The sequence below is a fragment of the Pseudopipra pipra genome, chromosome 13 (assembly GCF_036250125.1).
Source record: "Pseudopipra pipra isolate bDixPip1 chromosome 13, bDixPip1.hap1, whole genome shotgun sequence".
Lineage (NCBI taxonomy): Eukaryota > Metazoa > Chordata > Aves > Passeriformes > Pipridae > Pseudopipra > Pseudopipra pipra.
In genome coordinates, this window is record NC_087561.1 from 1,700,165 (window position 1) to 1,720,101 (window position 19,937).

At 50.1% G+C, this 19,937-nt stretch overlaps 2 protein-coding genes across 2 annotated transcripts; both read left to right on the plus strand.

Moving 5' to 3' along the window:
• Nucleotides 1–2,202: 2,202 nt before the first annotated feature.
• On the plus strand, nucleotides 2,203–10,703 carry P2RY10 (P2Y receptor family member 10). Its single transcript, XM_064669562.1, has 2 exons — nucleotides 2,203–2,780; nucleotides 7,677–10,703. The coding sequence occupies exon 2, from the start codon at nucleotides 7,679–7,681 to the stop codon at nucleotides 8,699–8,701; it is 1,023 nt and encodes a 340-aa protein (XP_064525632.1). The 5' UTR covers nucleotides 2,203–2,780; nucleotides 7,677–7,678; the 3' UTR covers nucleotides 8,702–10,703.
• An 83-nt stretch (nucleotides 10,704–10,786) lies between these two features.
• On the plus strand, nucleotides 10,787–19,937 carry LOC135421270 (putative P2Y purinoceptor 10). The gene is made up of 2 exons (XM_064669561.1): nucleotides 10,787–14,510; nucleotides 17,747–19,937. Exon 2 carries the CDS (start codon nucleotides 17,797–17,799, stop codon nucleotides 18,904–18,906), a length of 1,110 nt encoding a protein of 369 aa, XP_064525631.1. The 5' UTR covers nucleotides 10,787–14,510; nucleotides 17,747–17,796; the 3' UTR covers nucleotides 18,907–19,937.

The window sequence follows — 19,937 nt, forward strand, 5'->3', positions numbered from 1 at the left end:
GCCACTCTCTGTTCCTTTTTTTGTTATCTGACTGTCTATAATAAAAAACACATTTATATAATTTAATCTGAGTATGTGCTTTGCACTTTCTGAGTCATTGTACTCCTTTAAATAAGCCTCTAAATTTCCATGGGAAAAATCACAGAATCTGGATATAAAGATTTATTTTCTGCTTGACATAGTACAACTTTTGACTAAACTTAGATAAACTTCTTGGTAGTGTCTTTCATTGAATATCTGCTTTTCCACACTACAAAGTCTTGAGTTGATAGCAAAATCAATTTGCTATCCATGCTATGACATGAAATCTAAGGCTTTATTTCATTTATTGGATGCTCCACCCATGTTATTATTATTTATTGGATGCCCCATCCCTGGGAGTGTCCAAGGCCAGGTTGGATGGGCTTGGAGCAACCTGGGCTAGTGGAAGGTGTCCCTGCCCTTGGCAGGGGGTGGGACTGGATGAGCTTTAAGGTCCTTTCCAACCCAAACCATCCTAGGATTCTGTCATTTCAGATAAGTGTTAATAATTATATAATACTGTTAAAATTTGTATATACTATTCCATTGTTTTTTATACATATATTAATAATAATTCAGACACGCAGCTGTTTTTCCCCAGTTCCTACTAAAGGGCTGTAGTTTGTCTTGTTTGAGATTTTTTTTCCCTTCTTTGTTTTCTCCCCTTGTACATGTGGAAAACATCAGACCCAAAAACCCAGTTTACAAATATCCCAGGAACTAAAGCACACTGGTGCTGTTACTGCCTGGTCAGCACTTTGGATTTTGGGAAAGAGCTAGGAGAGCAAACAGGAGCATGAAAAAGGCACAGAAACATGTTTCTACGTGTGATAGATCGTTCTTTTAAATGTGATCCTTCTTTTGACATCGGCTCCCTTACAGCAGACAGGCAAACGAGGAGCCATTTTTCTGCATTAAAACCACAGCATTGCTCAATTTTCCCTCACACGACGGTGGCAGCGCCGGCATCGATGCCCAGGCGGTTTGGCAGGAGCCAAACTCTCCTCTAATACAGGTAATTATGTTAACTAACATTTCTGGGAAGCGGTGGCCAAGAGCAGGAACAGCCTAATGCTCCAAAAATTGAAGTTTTACCTCCATAACTGGGGCAAAGGGCTCTGCAGGGAGATTACAGCTGTAACCAGTGGAATTGTCTGCAGAATCTCTCAAGTCAGGCTCCTTTATCAGCAGAAAAAGCCACTTCCTTGCCCTGTGTCCGTAGGATAATTGAGAGGCAACACTGACAAACAAGGCTGGAATCCTCCAGGCTGCTTCTACCACAGTCCCTTCTACACCTGAGGGTGCAAGACACTGCTCAGGTCACCCAGAAGCTTGTGGAACGTTTGTAACCTCCCAGCTGAGCTTCACAAAAGCCCAGGTAGCAAAAGTCCTTCCACTTACGGCAGGAAAATGTTCTCCCCCTTTTGCAACTGCATCAACCTAAGCAAGAAGAGCATTGTGTGGTGATTTTAGATTGGATAAATTCCAGCAACTATGCTTCCATTGCTGATTGAAATAAAAATCAGCTAAACAGGATGTGCTGATAAACACTGAGCATCAGCCAAACTCTCACTGTTGCTTTGCATAAGCCCATAGAAATAATTTTAAAATAAACACCTGGCAAGCTCCCAGCTTGTACCAACCTCCTTCCACAACTCGTGGAAATGGGACTGTCCTGGAAAGCACAGTGCTGGATTTTAGGGGTTGCTCGTGTGGGGTATGAATTATTTGAATCAGACCCATTAGTTTTGGTTTCTGAGGTTTCTGAGCAGACATCAACACCTCCATTGTCCCCACGTCAGGTGTTCGCTGCAGTGATGTTTGACCTCACATCAGACCACAACAGAGCAGAGTTGAACTGCCAAGGACAGGGACAGTCAAGTTGAACTGCCAAGAGCAGGGACAGTCGTGTGCTGGGAGCCAGAGGGAGATCCCAAAAGGGCAAACCAGGTCAGATTACCAGTGGCTTTCTGAAAATCCAGACCATTAGATCCTCCAGGAGGGTGAAGCCCTGGCCTCACCCAAGTGTTCAGCCCCCGGGATAAGGGAGGCTGGATCTGTGCCCCTTCCTTGAAGCAATGTCACAAGTGCCACCCTTTGGCATTGCTGGCAGGGAGCTGCAGTGAGTGTAAACTGAGCTACTGGCTGATTTAGTTCAGGAGAAATGTCAAGCAAGGCTCACACAGTGCTAAAAAAAGCCATTGGGAAGTAGGACCTCGTCCCCGAGAAGATCGAGCCCGAGGTGGGACAGAGCAGCCACCAGCTGAGGCTCCTGCACAGCGGGCACTGTCCTCGGGCAGGAGGGGAGAGCAAAGCTGAGCTTCCAGGGCGGAGCAGGCAGGACCCTCGGCAGTGTTTCCATGGTCAGCTCAGAGCTGCGCTTGGAGAGGAGGAAGAGCTGGAGAGGAGGAAGGGGTGCCCCGCACCCAGCTCCCCTTGGGACCTTCTCCCACGTGGGTGCCGAGCCACCCCGGCGGAGCTACGGGAGAGAAAACACGTGGGACAAAGGCACATAACCCAGTTTTGGGGCCGCTGGGAACACACCTGGCTGGGGCAGGGTTGGGAGCCGAGCGATTCCCGGCGGAGCAGCAGGGACTGGGATCCAGCAGCCCCAGCACCGCCCGCAGGCAAAGCAGCACCTTGTGGCACCGTGATGTCACCCAGGTCCCCGTGCTCGTGTAAACAGGGCTGCAGTGGGGCAGAGGGACTCGGCACTTCCTCCTGAGCTGGGCTGCGCTGAGCTGGGCTCTGCCTGCAAGGTAAGGCTGCTTTTGAACTCTCTCCTTGGATCTAGAACCACCTCAATGCGCCCGTGCTGCTCCCTGCAAAATCCTCCCTCTCCTCGGGCTTTTCCTTGGGGATTGGCTCTTGACAGGAGCAGATTAGTGGCACTTTGAGTCTTGCAACATCAGCAGCCGCTGTCCTGGTGTGCCAACCCTCTGTGTGAACACATGGAGAAGTTGAAACAGCACTGGCTGTTTCAATTGCTGGAGCTGGAGAAAGCAAAATGTTAAGCGTGGGCAATTAGAGGTGCTCCAACTCTCCTCCAGCATCATTAATAGGCACAGTTACAATTTCCTTCTCTTGTCTGATTTCTCGGGGAATATATTGTATTTAAAAGTCATTCTCTGCAATAAGAGCAACTTGCAAATCTATTTTTTTCCAATGGTGATTTGTACTGCCATAAAAAAACCTACGGGCTGCCTGTTTTGTGCCACCCAACCCTCTGTGACTGAGCTGCAGCAGGAGGAAATTATTAATAGTCAGGGGACACAATATGACAAAAATAGCAAAATTGCTTGGACAGGCATTTGTTAATGAGAATCCTGAGGTGGTTTTAATTCATAATTCAAACTGCAGTCACTGCTCTGGATTAAAACTTAACGGACTGAAGTTTTAAGCTGTAATTTGTAGAAGGTGGTTTTTTTTGCAGTTTTTGCTTTCACTTGCACCAGCAGCTCAGCTCTACCAGGAGCCCAGCAAAGCAGCACGTGTGGGTGTGGTGCTCACAGACAGGATTCGTGGTGGGTGGCCCCTGAGTGTGACATTTCTTCAAGTGAATGGAGAGGGAATCCCATGGAATGGGAGTCAGGATGTCAGACTGCAGGAGAGGGTTCCTCAGCAGGCTGGAGCGGGAGCCGTGCAGGGAAAGAGGGATTTTTGTTCTAGGACATGTTTTTTAGTGTCAAGTGAAAGTGCTGGGACTTTGGCTCCAGTTCCAACATCCCCAGCCACGGGAATTACATCCATGATGCAAATCCCTGCATGGGACAGCCCTTCCCCAGCCTGGGAGGAGCTGCAGCTGCTGCTGCAGGGGGGAGAGTTGCACCAGTGCTGCAAAATGAAAATTTCTCAGAAAACCCAGATCTGCTCTTTTTCAGTGAAGAAAAAGTCCCTTTAACTGCTGAATGTTCCACTCCGAGGGCAGAGGTTTCGCCTCGTTGCAAGTGCAGTGGGTCAGTCACAACCCTGCTGGGAGGGCAGAGACATTTGTGTCCTCATCAAATCCATCAACCTCTCTGCTCATGGGCATCTCAGAAAGATCCAGCACTCTGGAACAACCTTCCTGTGCTTCTCAATCCTTTCCAAGGAACACATTTTTCCTGGAAATGCCATGGTTATTTTCAAAAGATCCAGCAATAACATGCACACTTATTGTGTCCTTTTTGCAACAGCCTCAGAAATACAGACTAACAAAAATGTAAAAAGCAGTAGTTAGATCACAGTGTATTTGTTTATCACCATTTTTTTTTTTTAAATTTCATATTCTGAGGGCACTGTTGCAGTAGGAGCTGTCTCTGCAACATGTAAATCAGCACTGATAAAATCTGATGGAACTTCTCAGCCTTCTACAGCCTTTGCTGCACACACACATCATGCAGAGAAAGACTGTGCTTTCTTGACTGCTCTGGAAACCTCATTTTAAGGCACTGAGTGGTATTTCTGTGTGTCTGCTTTTGTGCAGAGGTGGGAGGATAAGGGCATGGTGTAGGATTGAACTTCAGTTTCAGCAGAAGTGGGAGGAAGGGCAGAAATGCAGTAATTTTGTGGTCCCCTGTGCATATGTCTGGGAGCATTTTGTCTAAAGAGATGGTTTAATCTGGTTATATTTTTATGGCTTTGTAGTGAAGTCATTCATGCTCAGGCTGATGAGCCAGCAGACACCACCCCTGTGTGCACTAATTGTGTTAATGCCTTAGCTCTGCCAGCCAGGTCACCCTGCTCAGCCCCTTCCCTTCAGTGCCTGCCCCCGAGTTCCCTGAATGCAGAGAGGGATATTCTGACTCCAGGGAAATCCCTCTCCTGTTCACAGTCCCTATTTTTTTTTATAACAGTCCCTATTTTATAACAGTCCCTAGTTATATTTGCTTGGAGTGGTGGGGCTGGGACATCACCTGCATTCCCACAGGGTGGGTTTTGTAACCTCTTGGCTCCAAGGTTCACCTCAGCTCCATGGTCTCCATCAAAGTGCAGCTTTCCAGGGCTCTTCTACCTGTAAATAGAATCATAGAATCGTTTAGGTTGGAAAAGACCTGTAAGATCAACAGCAGAGATGACACCAGCAATGGGACCACTCCTGGGAGCATTTTCCCCCTAGTATCAGTTATTCAGCAACACAAGATGTTTTCAATTTGGTGTCACTCTAGAGATAACAACACTCACACTGCCACCTCTGCCACTCAGACAGCACTTGGGGCTTAGAAGTGTAGCTTAAAGAGGGCAAAGAAATGAAACCTTGATTAACTCTGACACCTTGTGGACAATTGGCAGAAGGAGGTGATGGATGAGGGGGAGCCTCCCCACGCTGTGGGGTGTGCTCAGCCCTAGGCTGCTCCCTGTGCCTGGGCATGGTTTGCTGCCAGCAGAGAGTGATGGCTGAGCTCTAGTGTCATCCTCGTGTCACAGAGACACATCCTGGACACACTGGTTTACCCCAAACAGCCCGTTCAGAGCCCAGTTTGAGTCAGCACCAACCCCCCGATCGCTGGCGCTGCGCTCTGGTCACACGGGATGTAAATAAGGACTAACTGTAGCTGAGGACCTCAGTGAGCAACTGGCTGATGTGACTCACTGGAGTGAAGAACATGCACCCATGGCCAGCATTTAAATATAAACCTGGCCTTAAAATACAGCATTTTGCAAATGTCCCTGATCCTCCGTGGTTTCAGTGGCCAGCGAGCGGTTGGGTTTGGAGGAGTACCAGGCAGTCAGTCACAGCTCGACATCCAAGGGAAACCAGGCAGAAAATGACACTGAAAATGGCTCTTTAATGGCTTCTTAGCAAAGTGGGAGATCACCTGAAGGGACAGTAACTGGGTGTGGAGAACAGTGCTCTTACCAGAGACAAGGGCAGCAGATGGCCCCGTCCAGCTGGAGCTGCAAAACCAGATGGAAATGAAACATCCCGAGCCCCAAAAATTCCCAGCACTGCCAGGAAATGGGATGTAACCCACATTTACCATTCTGAGAAGCAACAGCCTGAGGGAACACCCCAGTGCTCAGCTCCATGCCCTGCCACTCCCTGTCTCAGCGTCCTGAACACCAGGACAGAGAGTGGGAGGCCTCCAGTGTTGCTTCTCAGACTGGTGCAGACAAATCCATGAGCCAGCTGCATCTTTCCACCATGTTTCCAGCACCATTTGAGCCTCTTCCCTCTTCATGGGCCTGTTATGGTGTTGTGAGAGGAGCAAGGCTGTGGTGTCCTGGGATGGGGCAGCTGGGGAGTGTGAACATCTTGTCCCAGAGCTGCCTTGTGGAGAGGGTTGTTGGGAATGAACTGGAGGGATAAAACCAGCTCTGAGGCCTCCAGCAGCTGTGCCATCTTGGAGGAGGAAGGGGACTAGACAGAGAGTTTCTCAACTGCAGCACTTCTGTGATGTTTGGTGCAGCTGAAGGTGCAGGAGATAAAAATGCAGACCTTGCTTTTTGAAGGCATGAAAGAGAGGTTGAAAAAAAAAAAAGCAAGAATCTGTCTGGGGAGCCCACAGGAGCAGTGTCACTGTTGGTATCAGCCAGAGCCAGAGCACCCATGGTGAGGGTGGCTGTGTCCCATGGGGACCTTGACATCTCTGGGCTTTCTGGGGCCTGAATCCCAACCCTTCCATGGCAGCCTGGAGCAGTGTCTGTATGAGCTGCCAAATCCAAGCACCTCAAGACTAACAACCTGAAAAAACAGCTACTGGTGTTCTGTGCCACTGAGAGCTCCAAACTCAACCCTTTTTTTGAAGCATGAAGGAAAAAAACCTTAGTAACGGGGTAGGAGTTACTAATATGTACCTACAGAGACAGTTCTTCTGGCAAATGCCCCTTGCCAGTGGTGCAGGAAATGAGTCAGAAGCAGTGAATCAGTGTCTGCAGTGCCACATGAAATAGGAAGCTGATATTCAGTTTTAACCGTTATATTAACACAGGAGGGAATCACTGTAATGAGAATTATAACCCTGGCAGGAAAACCCCGGCAAAACCAAACTCCTTCTGCTTGTGTTGCCTTCCTGAGAACAAGTTACACAACTTACCGGTCCCAGTTCCAAAAGCTGACAAGACAAAGGTGGCCCAACAGTTCAACATGTGGTGTTTCACCAACACAGTTGTGCCCAACAGAGCCCAACGTAGACCTGAAAGTGTCCAGGGCCAGGCTGGACAGAGCTTGGAGCAACCTGATCTAGTGAAAGGTCTCCCTGTCCCTGGTAGGGAGCTGGAATGAGATGGCCTCTAAGGTCCCTTCCAACCCAAATCATTCCATAGTTCCATGACTCAGTGGTCGTCACCCACATTCTGATCTCTGGGCAATGTGATTGCTCACACACAGAGGTTGGGCTATGGCCCACCTTTCACCCCTGATACCCAGAGACCTCACCACAGGTGACCTCGAGGAGGTGGCCAAAAGGACAGGCAGCTTCTCATGCTGCTCTATGACCAGTATAGTACAGCTTCACCAGTGCTTGTGGAACTGACACACCAGGAATGGTTCCCAGTTCTGTGGGAACAGTGGGACCTCCAAAAGGGCAGCTCTGAAGGAGGCAGCAGAATGCCTCATACAGACAACAATTCCAAACCTCTACTTTGCACTGAACAGTCAAACAGGAAAGGCAAACATGAGTATTGACACCTCTCTCAGTGCCTTTGCCTTTACATCCCGTTTTTGTTCCTGACAGGAATGACCCACCTGCCCCTCACCACCACAGACACTTCCAGCAGCCCAGTCATGATCCAGAGCAACCAGTCCTGCTCCAGTGACAACATCACGTTCAAGTCCACCCTGTACGCCACCACCTACACCCTCATCTTCATCCCCGGGCTCCTGGCCAACAGCGCTGCCCTGTGGGTCCTGTGCCGCTTCATCAGCAGGAAGAGCAAAGCCATCATCTTCATGATCAACCTGGCCGTGGCCGACCTGGCCCACGTGCTCTCGCTGCCCCTGAGAATATACTACTACATCAACCACACCTGGCCTTTTGGGAGCTTCCTCTGCCTGCTGTGCTTCTACCTGAAGTACCTCAACATGTACGCCAGCATCTGCTTCCTCACCTGCATCAGCATCCAGCGCTACTTCTTCCTGTACCAGCCCTTCAAGGCCAAGGACTGGAAGCGGCGCTACGACGTGGCCATCAGCGCCGTGGTCTGGCTCTTCGTGGGGGTGGCCTGCCTGCCCTTCCCCATCATGAGGGGCTATGGGCTGGCCAACAACAGCCACACCTGCTTCGCCGACCTCCAGGTGCGGCCCATCCGAAGCAGCGTGGCCACGGTGCTGATGACGGGCATGGCTGAGCTCTTCGGCTTCGTGGGCCCGCTCGTCATCATCTTGTTCTGCACCTGGAAGACAAAGAACTCCCTCCGGGGCTTCCACATCCCGCAGGAGAACAGCGGCGAGAGGCGCAAGGCCCAGCGGATGGTTTCCATGTGTGCCGTGGTGTTCTGCGTGTGTTTTGCCCCCTACCACATCAACTTCTTCTTCTACATGTTGGTGAAAGAGAACGTCATCACCGACTGCTTCCTGAGCACCATCACGCTCTACACACAACCCTTCTGCTTAAGCCTCGCCAGTCTGGACTGCTGCCTGGATCCCATCATCTATTTCTTCATGACTTCGGAGTTCCAGGACCAGATATCCAGGCACAGCAGCATGGCCATCAGGAGCCGGCTCATGAGCAAGGAGAGCGGCTCGTCGGTTAAGGAGTGACAGGAAAGCCAGCTGAAAGAAACTCAGATATTTCATAGGAGGTCTGGGACTGTTCTGGGATACTCAACTACCAGCTCCATTGTGGAAGATCCTGCCAGTGCAGGGGAGTTTTGTGGCAGTGAAAATCTTTGATACACAGAAGATAAAACTCTGTCTGTGACCGTGTGTTGGGATCTGATGAGCGACCCAGCTGGTGTGACACTCCCCACCCCTGGGCCACCCATGCCCGACCTGGCTGGACTAGAAAACATACAGGAGGGAGAGACAAAGCTTTTGCTAGGAAGTGATGGAAAAGTCCCAGGGGCTTTTCTTTTATTTTCCCAGCTCCATGGCTCTAGGATGAAGCCAAAGACACTCCCACATCCATACACTGACATCTGCTGAAGTGTCTTCTCTGGGACAACCACATAAGAACATAAAAACGGCCAGTAGTCATAAGAGACAACTGGGGCTGTGGACAGGTGGAGGCTCCAGCCTACTCCTGGCTTTGTGTGCATCCCACTGCTCACCACCTCTGCTTCACCTTTCCCACACTCACCTTCTCACCCTCCTCCTCCATTTCCTCCTCACCCACCTCTGTTTGCTCCTTAATTGCTGACACATCCTATAACTTGCACCTGTAGCTGGTGCAAGACCCCCTGAAAGACAAGTCTCCTCCAGCACCCCAGAGAGTGGCACCTTCCCCTGCTCCGAGTGACTTTCTTCCCCTGCACGCTGCCCCTGTTGGCAAGGGGGGCATCAGGACATGTTCTTCACCTTTGGACCCCGAGGGACAGGACCACGGTGGTCCTGCCATTCGTGCAGGTGGATTTATTGATGGTGGTGGTACCACTCAGGTCCTCACTCTCTTCTTTGTGGGGCTTCTTGGGTCAGAGGTGCCTGAGGTGAATCTGCCCCATAAAACCTCAGCTCAACAGGTTCAATCGATGCAGCTTTTTAAAAAAGAAAGAGGTTCTTGCCAAGGTGATTCCACTAAGAGCACAGGCTAAGTGCGTAAATTATTGTGGGTTTTTTCCGCCAGCTCCTCTCATGATCCTAATGTTTACATTTTTATGTAGCTGTGCAAAGCAGTGACAAGGGAGGATGTCATTTACCTCTTACATTAAATTAGTGACAGCTCTTCAGCCAAGCCCACCCATGGTGGAACTTCCAGTGTATCCTTGTGATACCTGGGAGTTGATTTGGCTGAACACAGGCACCAATCTGTTGCCTTTGAAAGCCTGAATATTTTCAAGAGAATGTGTACAATTTGTACAGTGTACAGTCTTGCAACAGAAAATATCTTACATGTTGCTGCAAAACCAGCAGAACGACCAGAAACACTTGCTAAGTGTATTTTAAATCTTACCACTCAATTCCACTGAGTTACATTTTAACTCAGCCAAATATTGTCTGTATGTTATGTTTTCCCACTTCTCTGTTTTACAAAACAAATGGGGGAAAGCAAACAGTAGCCAGGTTTAAACAACCGTTTCACTGGGGTTGCTCTAAAAGGTGGTGGCACACTGACTAAGCACAATAAGCTCCCGTAGTTCTCCTCCCACGTGTGAGAAGATGACTGTGGGCTGCAGTAGCATGAACTGGATCCTGCGCTGGGGTCGATGGAGATGTTTTCTGTGATGTAACTGGCAGTTTGGGATGCTGGTGACACCCAGAAATGTTTACACACTGCAAGTAGTCCCTTCACAAAGGGGCTGATGCTCAGGTACAGAGTTAACCAGAATAAAATTGTTCTCAATTCAGCAGTTTCTCATAAGCTACACTCTGTATGATGTCAGGGAAGGAGACTTTAGTTTTGATGGTTGTTTTGAGGGTTTTTATAGACCTTGCTCGGCTGGCACGTGACTGGGAGCTGTTTCCTGTCGTTTCTTTCTCGTACGATCCTCCCTTGATCAGGTGAAAACAAGTCAAAGGCATCATTACGGGAACTCTGTAGCTTGTTCTATGTTTTTCTTCCCAGGAACTGATGCTTTAAAAAATAAACACAGTTTTGCAAACATCAGCTGCATTTCATAGCTTTCACTGGTATCTGGAAAACTCTGTGGCATCAGCTCCTCCTTGGATCAAGGGGGTCAAATGATGGAGCACATCAACTTTTATAGATTTCTTGCTTGTCCACAGAGAGGTTTTCACTCTCACTAGTGTTTGTTTATTTATTTATTTAAATCTACCACACTCACACTGAATTTAGAAGCTCCCCAGTTCCAGCCACTCGAGTCGTGTCACTGTGACGTGCAGGTGACCAGACAACTTGCTCTGAAGGTCTCTTGTGGTATGTGGGAGAGTGCCCTGGTTTGGGCTGGGGCAGAGCTGACACTGTTCAGGTGCCAGATGGGGTTGAACCATGAGAGAAAGTCAGCCAGGATGGTCATGAGGGTGAACTGGCCTAGAGAGCAACAACTCGAAGCAAAAAGAGGTCAAGGAGAACTTGGAGTTTTCTGAAAGCACCTGAGAAAGCAAAGATGATCAGTTTGGCCTCCACAAACCCAGATGTGAAATCCAAAGGTTAGTTCAGGTTCTCCAAGGCCTCAGTGTGTGTCCCAAGAGGAGAACAGACAAATCCAGAGTTCTGTTGAGGAGAACAGTATTTCAGGTGCCCTCAGGGCTGCTTGGGGCTTGATCTGACACAGGACCTGAGCTGCAGGTGCTGGTTTATCTGCCAGTGCTCTCAAACATTCAAAGGCACAACATGCCCTGCTCCAGTTCCTGTAATTCACCCCATTTCCTGTGACCAGAAAACATGTTTATTATTTTGACAAGAGGAAATACAATTTCATGATGTTGCTCCTGGATTATCTCTTGTGCTGGTCCCACTATCCAGACTCACCAGCTATGAAAAGGCATCTTCATCCTTCTTGGGCAGACACAAAAAAAGTGTTTCAACAGAGAGGCAGAATTTAACCAGATCAAAAGGTTGGGAACAGCACAATGCCAGGAATGTGAAGGGTGGATCTGAAGGGCTCAGGGTGCTGGGGGATCTTTGTGTCCAGATTGATCCTGAAGGGAACTGCTCAAGGTGGAAACATGGTGAGGTCTCCAAGCCTCCTCCACTGACACAGTGCATGACCCCATGGCACAACCCTGGGCAAAACCACAGCATGACCTGTTCTTTTCCTCTAGAACGTGAGCCATTCACCTGTTAGCAAAAGAAAATGTGTTTTCTGCGATGCCACCCCATTTTAACCACTATCAGAGGTCTGGTATCTCCTCTCCTGCTTGAAAGAGCCCCCCTGTGCACGACAGCAAATGTTTTGGGGAAGAACCCCTGTGGGATTTGATGCCTTTCTGCAGCCTCAGGTTCTGAGCTGCAGGATCTCGTGAGCACCCCAGCTTCATTTGCTTCCCTTAAATGAAATTACTCCCTCTCTGCACAGAGAAAAAACAAAATATGCTGTAAATGCAGGATAACAGCTCAACAACCCCAAAATACAAAACTGCTTCATTTCGTTTAAAAGATTTTGGGGATGGCTGGTGCATTTTAACCAAAAATGCCGGTTTGTGGATTAGACAAGGGCTTAGCCCAAAAGTAAGGGAGTGATTGACAATTATTTGCTGCACAAATAAATCCAAGCTTCCCCAAAACGCTGCCCCTGTAGAGAGAACTGTGCAGGGCTGAGGGGGACTCACCAGCCCCACGGGCCACGTGCCAATGGCTCAGCTCAACCCTCAGCAAGTGTGCACAAGGGTGAGCTGCTTTGTGTGAACAAACCCTCCTCCTCCTCTTGTTTTTCATACATCCTTCAGGTGCATCCTGTCAGATATTCTCAGTGCTGAGCGCTTGAGAGGTGCTGATCATCTGCATTTGGCCTCCTGCCCACAGGATACCAGGCTACAGGCAGAGACAACCTTCATCTGGAGGCCTTAGGGAAAGTCTCCCAGTTATTTAAAAATTCCTTTGTGCCTTCTGCCTTTGAAAGGAGGACACTGCCAAGTGTAAAATGCACATTGACGTCGGTAATGAGCCAGAAATACAAACGCTACACAAAAACGTGCTCTCGGTTGAAAGAACAGAGAGGTTGAGTGGTGTGTGTTGAAGGAGGAGGCTTGATGTCAATCTATCAGCATTTCATGGCCAGGAACATTGTGATCTTCTCCAAAAGTTCTCCAAAAATCCAAGAAGCAGAGGAAGGACTTGACGTGGTTACAAACCCCTCACTATGGTCCGACATCCCCCGACCTCTCCTTTCCCCAGCTGTAAACAACCAGCTAAAAATAGGGCTCAGGGATGGCTGGATGAGCTGCTGGGGACACAGAAGTAGGATGTCCCAGGCAGGATATCCTGATAAAACAGCCACTTTGCTTTGGGATTAACCTCTGACCGCTGGGGAGGGCCAGGCGCAGTGCCAGCCTCCCTGCTGGGATCTGGGAATGCTTCACAAATACACCAGCTCTGCTCCTTCTTCCAGGGATCAGCATCAGCTGCTGCAAAAGATGCCCAGGAAGAAAACCTGGAATGATAAACACCTCTTGCATCTTCCAAATCCATTTGCTGTCAGTGGAGATGACCAGTGTGGGGCTCAGATTGCCCAGAGAAGCTGTGGCTGCCCCATCCCTGGAAGTGTCCAAGGCCAGGTTGGACGGGGCTTGGAGCAACCTGGGCTGGTGGAAGGTGTCCCTGCCCATGGCAGGGGGTGGGAATGAGAGGGTCCTTAAAGTCCCAATCCAAACCATTCCAGGATTCCATGATTTCCTTGCAAGAGAAATCTGGCAGCTGAGTGGGTGGCAGAGCTGATGGATTCTGGTGCACCCTCGATCCCAGACCCTGAACTGGGAACTAAAGGTTCCTTCTTTCATTTCTCTTCCACAGCTCTGTTCCTGTTAAATTTGAAGGGTCATAGAACCTGTTACAGAAAATTGACAAATAGAGCAAGAATGGTTCTATTTATACTTTACCTAGAACTAGAAAAGGAAAGATGCCAACAGCCAGATAATCCATAGAGCTCTGGGCTGTGAGATGTGACCGTGGATATCAGGTAAAACTGTCCAACTGGAAATGAGGCACCTCAGAAGTTACAGCACAGCGTGTATATGCCTGCAGTGCTCAGCGTTGCAGAAAGGTGGTCATGCTCAGCAGGCAGTAAAAGAACTAAAAATTATATATATATATGCCCATATAGAAAGGCAAGGAATTAAAGGAGGCAAAAAGAAAAAAATTGGGAATGATGCACATTATGAGTTTTTTTTATACAACGGTATTTTGGGAAAATCTCCACCTTAAACCATACTATTATTTCAGGAATAAAGTCCAAACCCTTTAGCCTGTAGCCTTGATAGTCTGAGGCTAACCAAGCTTCCAAGAAAATGAAGGAAAATTACTCCCTTCCAGTAACTTACACTGGCAGAGAGTTCAGTTTTCCTTCAGCGAGCCCTTATTGGAAGGTTGGTGCTTCTGTATTTTACAGCTTTTAGCAGGCAAATGGCAAGTGCCCGTGGAGAGGAGCAGGAGCAGCTCGAGAGAAGAACACCATCACCTCCCACGACTCCTGTGCCAAAAGAGGGACAGAAATCCATGGTCTCCATCCCACGGCGCTTGGACCAAACGACGTCATCGCCTTCCCAGCGGCTTTAACGTCATTAGCTGCACACGTTTTGTGGGAGAAGAGAAACAAAATACAGGATTTCCTGTTCTGCAGCCACCGGACTGGGCTGCAGATGCCGGCAGGATTCCAGCCCTCCGAAAACATGTGGAAGTTAAACGAGGAGCCGCTGGGATGGCTGAGGAGCTCGGTGGGCAATAAAAGCCGGGCGCTCGCTGCTCGTGCTCTCTAGCATGGCTGTGCCCCCCCTGGGGCACGGCAGGCACGGGAAGGTGAGTGGCATTTCTGTCTTTTCCTCGGTAGAATGAAGCTGGTGCAGTTTGCAGCGATGATATTGCTTTTTTTAGCTCCTCAGGAGATGGTATCGGGCAGAGCCGGGCGACGTCCTGTGCCCGTGCCACGAGAGGCTCCCGGGGTGGGTGAGCACAGTGGGTGCATGGGGCAGGCTGCTGCGGGGGGCAGGATGTGGGGAAAGCCTGTTTGGTCCCAAAGCCCTCCATTTGATCCCAAACCCCTCAGTTTTGCCCTCACTGACAGAGGCTGCCGTAACTGCCCAGCTCTGTTTACATGTTCCCTATTAGTGCCGAGATTAAACAAACAAAATCATTGCTTACAACGTCAGTGCCAGAAAACTCCACCACTTAAACCAGGAGCTTTTTTTCAAGCCAAAAGTGGATTTAGTTTTTCTCCCAAGCCTGCTTTTCTCTCCAGCATCCCAGAATTGAAGGGAGGCAGCTCTGCCCCCATCCTCTATCTCTGGGGCTCTCCCCAGCCATGCCTGGAGTTCAGCTTTAGCCTGGACTGGCCAAGCAGGCCATGGAAAAGATGAGGATGAGTTTGCCAATGAATTGGGAGCAGTAAATGCAGTAATACCACCCTGGTGTGGGGCTGGGTGGGGCACAGGGTGATTCAGAGGAGCCGGGCAGTTTCCAGCAGTGACAGCCACATAACGCCTCCAGGAACAGATACTGCTCCAAAACACTCTGAAAATGAACCCAGAGCTGCCTTGGCCTCCTAATTAATTGCAAAGGTACTTGATGTTTCATGAATTGCGGTGCTGCATCCACAACCAGGAGTCTGACTCCTCGGGCAGTGATGCTGGTCTCCCCTCTGGAATTGCAGCTGGGTAAAACTCAGCTTTGCCACTTAAAAAAGTGGTTTCTGCCCATGAATAAAGCCATATGTGGATGAAATACGGAAAATAATCAAGGAAAAGCAGGGAGGGTCCTGTCCAAGATTTATAAAGTTGCTGAACAAAACTCCAGCCAAAGGCCACAGGAGCATCTCTGTCCTGACACCAACAGCAAAGCAAGGGGAGCTGGAGGGGCTTTAGGCAAGGGGAAAATTGGAAAACAATAATAAGTTTTAAAATCCACCCTCCCAGGAATTGTTGTAATGAACAAGCCTGGCCTGACCCCAGAGCAGGGTGGAGATCAATCCTGCTTTCCTGCCGGTGCCCTCACAAGCACTGCCACCCAACACTGTGACACCCAGCCCTCCTGACACACAGACACTCCTGTGCTCCCAGGGAAAGCCAAAACATGGAGAAAAACAGCAAGGAGGCTCCTCATGGACAAGGTTTAGGATTTGGGCTGAGACACACAGCAGGGAGGAGATGGCAGGACAGGGATGCTGGTGCTCTGTAATCCTTTCTGTGTGCCCACACCAACAAGTGCCACCCCTGTCACTGGACAACTGTGACAAAAGCTGCTCCCTGGCAGTTTTCCCTCCCTATTTTCTTCAGGGATGTGAAGACAAGGTGTTCTGCCACCACTTTGCCAGGGTTAAACAGAGTCAGTGCAAAGGGCACTGCCCTGCACAGGCCCCTTCTGGGTTTTGAGGCAGGTGAGGAACAAACACAAGAATACTGCAGGGAAGAAAAGGGTTTGTTTCCCACTGTCCCCTCATGACAAATGTCCCCTCTCCTGCCTTTCCCAACTCAGTGGAGCAATCAGAAACCTCTGACACAGTCAGCAGCCAAAAAGTGCCCTCACCCAGCAGCCTTGGTTCCACTTCAGCCTTGCTATTTTTTGCAGCCAAACCCTGAAAAAAATAACTAAAAGGAAGAAGGCAGTTTGGGAAGGGCTCAATTTGGAAAGCAGGGTGTGAGCATCAACCCTCCTTGCAGAAGAGCAGGGCACTGAGCAGCCAGCTGAGAAGCTGGGGCTATATTTCATGTATTTATCTGTATATAAATATACAAAATATGTCTTTCCTCCTGAAACTGAAGTCATGGTAACCCCACTGAAGAGCTGCCCAGCTGAGGAGGAGCAGGGAGGAAGAGCCTTCACTCTGTGCCTCAAAGTAGCTCTGGTCACCACTGTGGGGGATTCACTCTTGGAAATCCATCCTGGGGTGAACACAAGGCTCAGGGCTATGGGAAACAGCACCATGGCTGCTTCTTAATTAATTACCAGTGCTGAGGGGTCGGTGACAGCGACAGGAGGAGCTGAGGGCTCTGCCAGACCCAGCTCCAGGCAGCACAGGCTGCCCACAGGCTCTTTCCCAGGGGAAAATCTGTTTGTTACAGATGATGCTCCAACTCCTTGATTTGTGATGTGCTGCTGCCAGATCACCTCTTCCTGAAAGAGCAGATTGTTTCCCATGGGCTCTGCTCAGGAATGGCAAAATCCATCCCCTCTCCAGAGAGCACCTGTGAACTCTCCATGACCCACTGATCCCCCCTCAGCACCGGCTGGGTGAGGTGGGCTGGGCAAATGGATGAAAAGAATTTCTGCTTTAGCTAGAAGGGAGATGTATTTCTCTTCCTGCATGTCCTGAGCAGCTACTGAAGGATAATTCCTGCTGCTGAGGGATAATTCCTGTTGCTGCAGCACGATGCCTGCACAGTGTGCTGGGAGTGCTGGAATTGAGTTAGCAGGACCAGCAGAGCAACTGGCGTGTGTTGGGCCAGTTATTAGTTTATAAATCCAGCCTTAAATCTGGAGCCAGAGCTGATAGATCTGTCTGCACCTCTCCCACTGGCCTCTGCTCCAGCTGCCTGCCAGCACCAGCCTTTGCAGATGTTAATTATTCCCTTTGCTGCTGATTCACATCAGATTTCTGCAAGGATCTGCAAAGACAGTGTCTAGATCCATTTAAAATCCCTGTTTATTTACAGTCCCACTAAAATTGCCTGTAGACGTATCAGAGAGCATGAATTTGACAGGAGCTGGATGGAAAACTTAATGAAATAAAGTTGGTCCTTAACAACCCTGGGGAGCTAAAGCAACTCTCTGGCATCAGCAATGAAGAGATTGATGCTGCAGAGCTCAGTGGGCTTGTCACTGTAAGTGGGGCATCTCACGAGATCCTGAGGAGCACATCCAAAGGAGATAGTGGAAGATGCCCAGGATCAGTCCCTGTGAGAGGGGTCTGGCTCCACACCCTTCCCAAAACACACACACTGACTTGCCCATGCACCCACACAAAACTTATTCTTCAGTACTAAAGTGCAGCTGCCCCACAGAGAGGTTTTGGCTTTACAGCACCTTTTTACTCCCCACAGAAACCCTTCACCTGCCTTAACCACCCCATGAGCAAAGAGACTCAGCCGAGATGGAGAGCAACGCGTCCTCCGGGAACTGCACCGACCCCCAGATGTCCTTCCAGTCCACCCTGTACGCCACCACCTACACCCTCATCTTCATCCCCGGGCTCCTGGCCAACAGCGCTGCCCTGTGGGTCCTGTGCCGCTTCATCAGCAGGAAGAGCAAAGCCATCATCTTCATGATCAACCTGGCCGTGGCCGACCTGGCCCACGTGCTCTCGCTGCCCCTACGGACGTATTATTACATCAACCACAGCTGGCCCTTCGGGAGCTTCCTCTGCCAGGTGTGCTTCTACCTGAAGTACCTCAACATGTACGCCAGCATCTGCTTCCTCACCTGCATCAGCATCCAGCGCTACCTGTTCCTGCTGCACCCCTTCAGGGCCAAGGGCTGGAAGCGGCGCTACGACGTGGCCACCAGCGCCCTGGTCTGGCTCTTCGTGGGGGCCGCGTGCCTGCCCCTCATCATCGTGAGGAGCCCGGCCCTGTCCAGCAACATCAACACCTGCTTCTCGGACCTGGGGGTGAAGCAGCTCAGCCCCGGCGCCTCCATCGCGCTGGTGACGGTGGCGGAGCTGTTCGGGTTCGTCATTCCCTTCGGGATCATCGCGGGCTGCACGTGGAAGATGTGGCAGTCGCTGCGGGAGGGCCCCGCGCAGCTGCAGAACGCGGGCGAGAAGCAGAAGGCCCTGAGGATGGTGCTGATGTGCTCGGCCGTGTTCTTCATCTGCTTCACCCCCTACCACATCAACTTCCCCTTCTTCATGATGGTCATCGAGAACCTCATCCGGGACTGCGCCGTGCACCGCAGCACGCTGCGCTTCCACCCCATCTCCCTGTGCCTGGCCAGCCTCAACTGCTGCCTGGACCCCGTCCTCTACTACTTCATGACCTCCGAGTTCCAGGACCAGCTGCTGCGCCACGGCTGCGTCGCCCTCCGGGCCCGGCTCGCCCAGCGCCGGAGCAGCCTCTCCACCGCTGACACCGACATCCGCACCAGGAACAGGAACTTCCCACGCTTCAGGTTTTGGTCTCTCCCCAAGTTCTTTGGCCGAATAAACAGCGTGGAAATGCCCCCTGTGCCGCCCGACGAGCTGCTGCTGGAGTCCATCTCCTGAGCATGGGCAGCTCTGCCCGTGCAGGGGCTTCTCGTCACTCGAGGACTGCATTAGGTCTCCAAACACACCTTGAATTCCCCTTGTGTGCCACAGATGGCAGGATCTGACCCAGCAGGATGTTGTGATGCCAAAAGACTTGCTGGTTGTGTTGTTGCTGCTGGGGGCTGTCGCCTGACACCACTTTCCATTGGAACACTGTCAAAATCCCTCCAAAAGCTGTCAGCAGTGCCAGAGCTCCTTGTGCTGAACCACAGCAGGTTCAGACCCCTCTTATTTTGGTGTTTCAGTGTTTCTACATATTTGTCACATTTGAAAATCCTTCTGAATCCTGAGTTATGAGCTCGCTCCAGGAGTTCCAGCTCTGAACATGGCACCTACAGCCCATAGTAACTTAGAGCATCCACCACACTCACAGGAGGCTCTGGATCAGGACAGTTTAGTATCTCCACATAAACTGAACCTCTTTCCACTACAAAAATCCACCACCCAGACCTGATCCAGGCTAATCTGGACTGTAAGACTATAGCTCTACAGACATACACCAAGCAAAGATCATTAACCTACAGCCCACCAGTGTTAAAGGGAGTGTGCAAACAAACTGGGCTCAGCTCACACTACTGGGAAAGGCACCCAGAGCTCAGCAAGAGGATCCACACCTGGCTCCTGGGAGCTGCAGGGTGCTCAGCTGATAGGGGGGGATGAATGTTTGAAGACAAATAGTGATGGATATGCCAGAAGCAAAGAGGAAGATGAAGGACATCTCCCTGGGCACGTTTACTCACAGAAACCTGGTGTGAGCTGCAAAAGTGAGGACTCATGTTGGTGTTGCTGTTTCTTGTGTTGTTATGAGGAGTGTTGTGTTATTTGTCACCTTGCTGACGCCTGTGGTTGTAGATCCAAACGTTCAGTTTTGCTTTGAATACCAGCAAATGTCCCAACCCTCGCTGGGTCCCGAGAAAAGTTTACAAAACTGACCCAAGTACATCCTGAAAGCTTCAAATTCCAAGGAAATAAAATGATCCCAACATGTA

What these genes read in the sequence shown, in the direction of transcription:
- P2RY10 (XM_064669562.1), top strand. Translation starts at nt 7,679, where the DNA reads ATGACCCACCTGCCCCTCACCACCACAGACACTTCCAGCAGCCCAGTC.
- LOC135421270 (XM_064669561.1), top strand. Translation starts at nt 17,797, where the DNA reads ATGGAGAGCAACGCGTCCTCCGGGAACTGCACCGACCCCCAGATGTCC.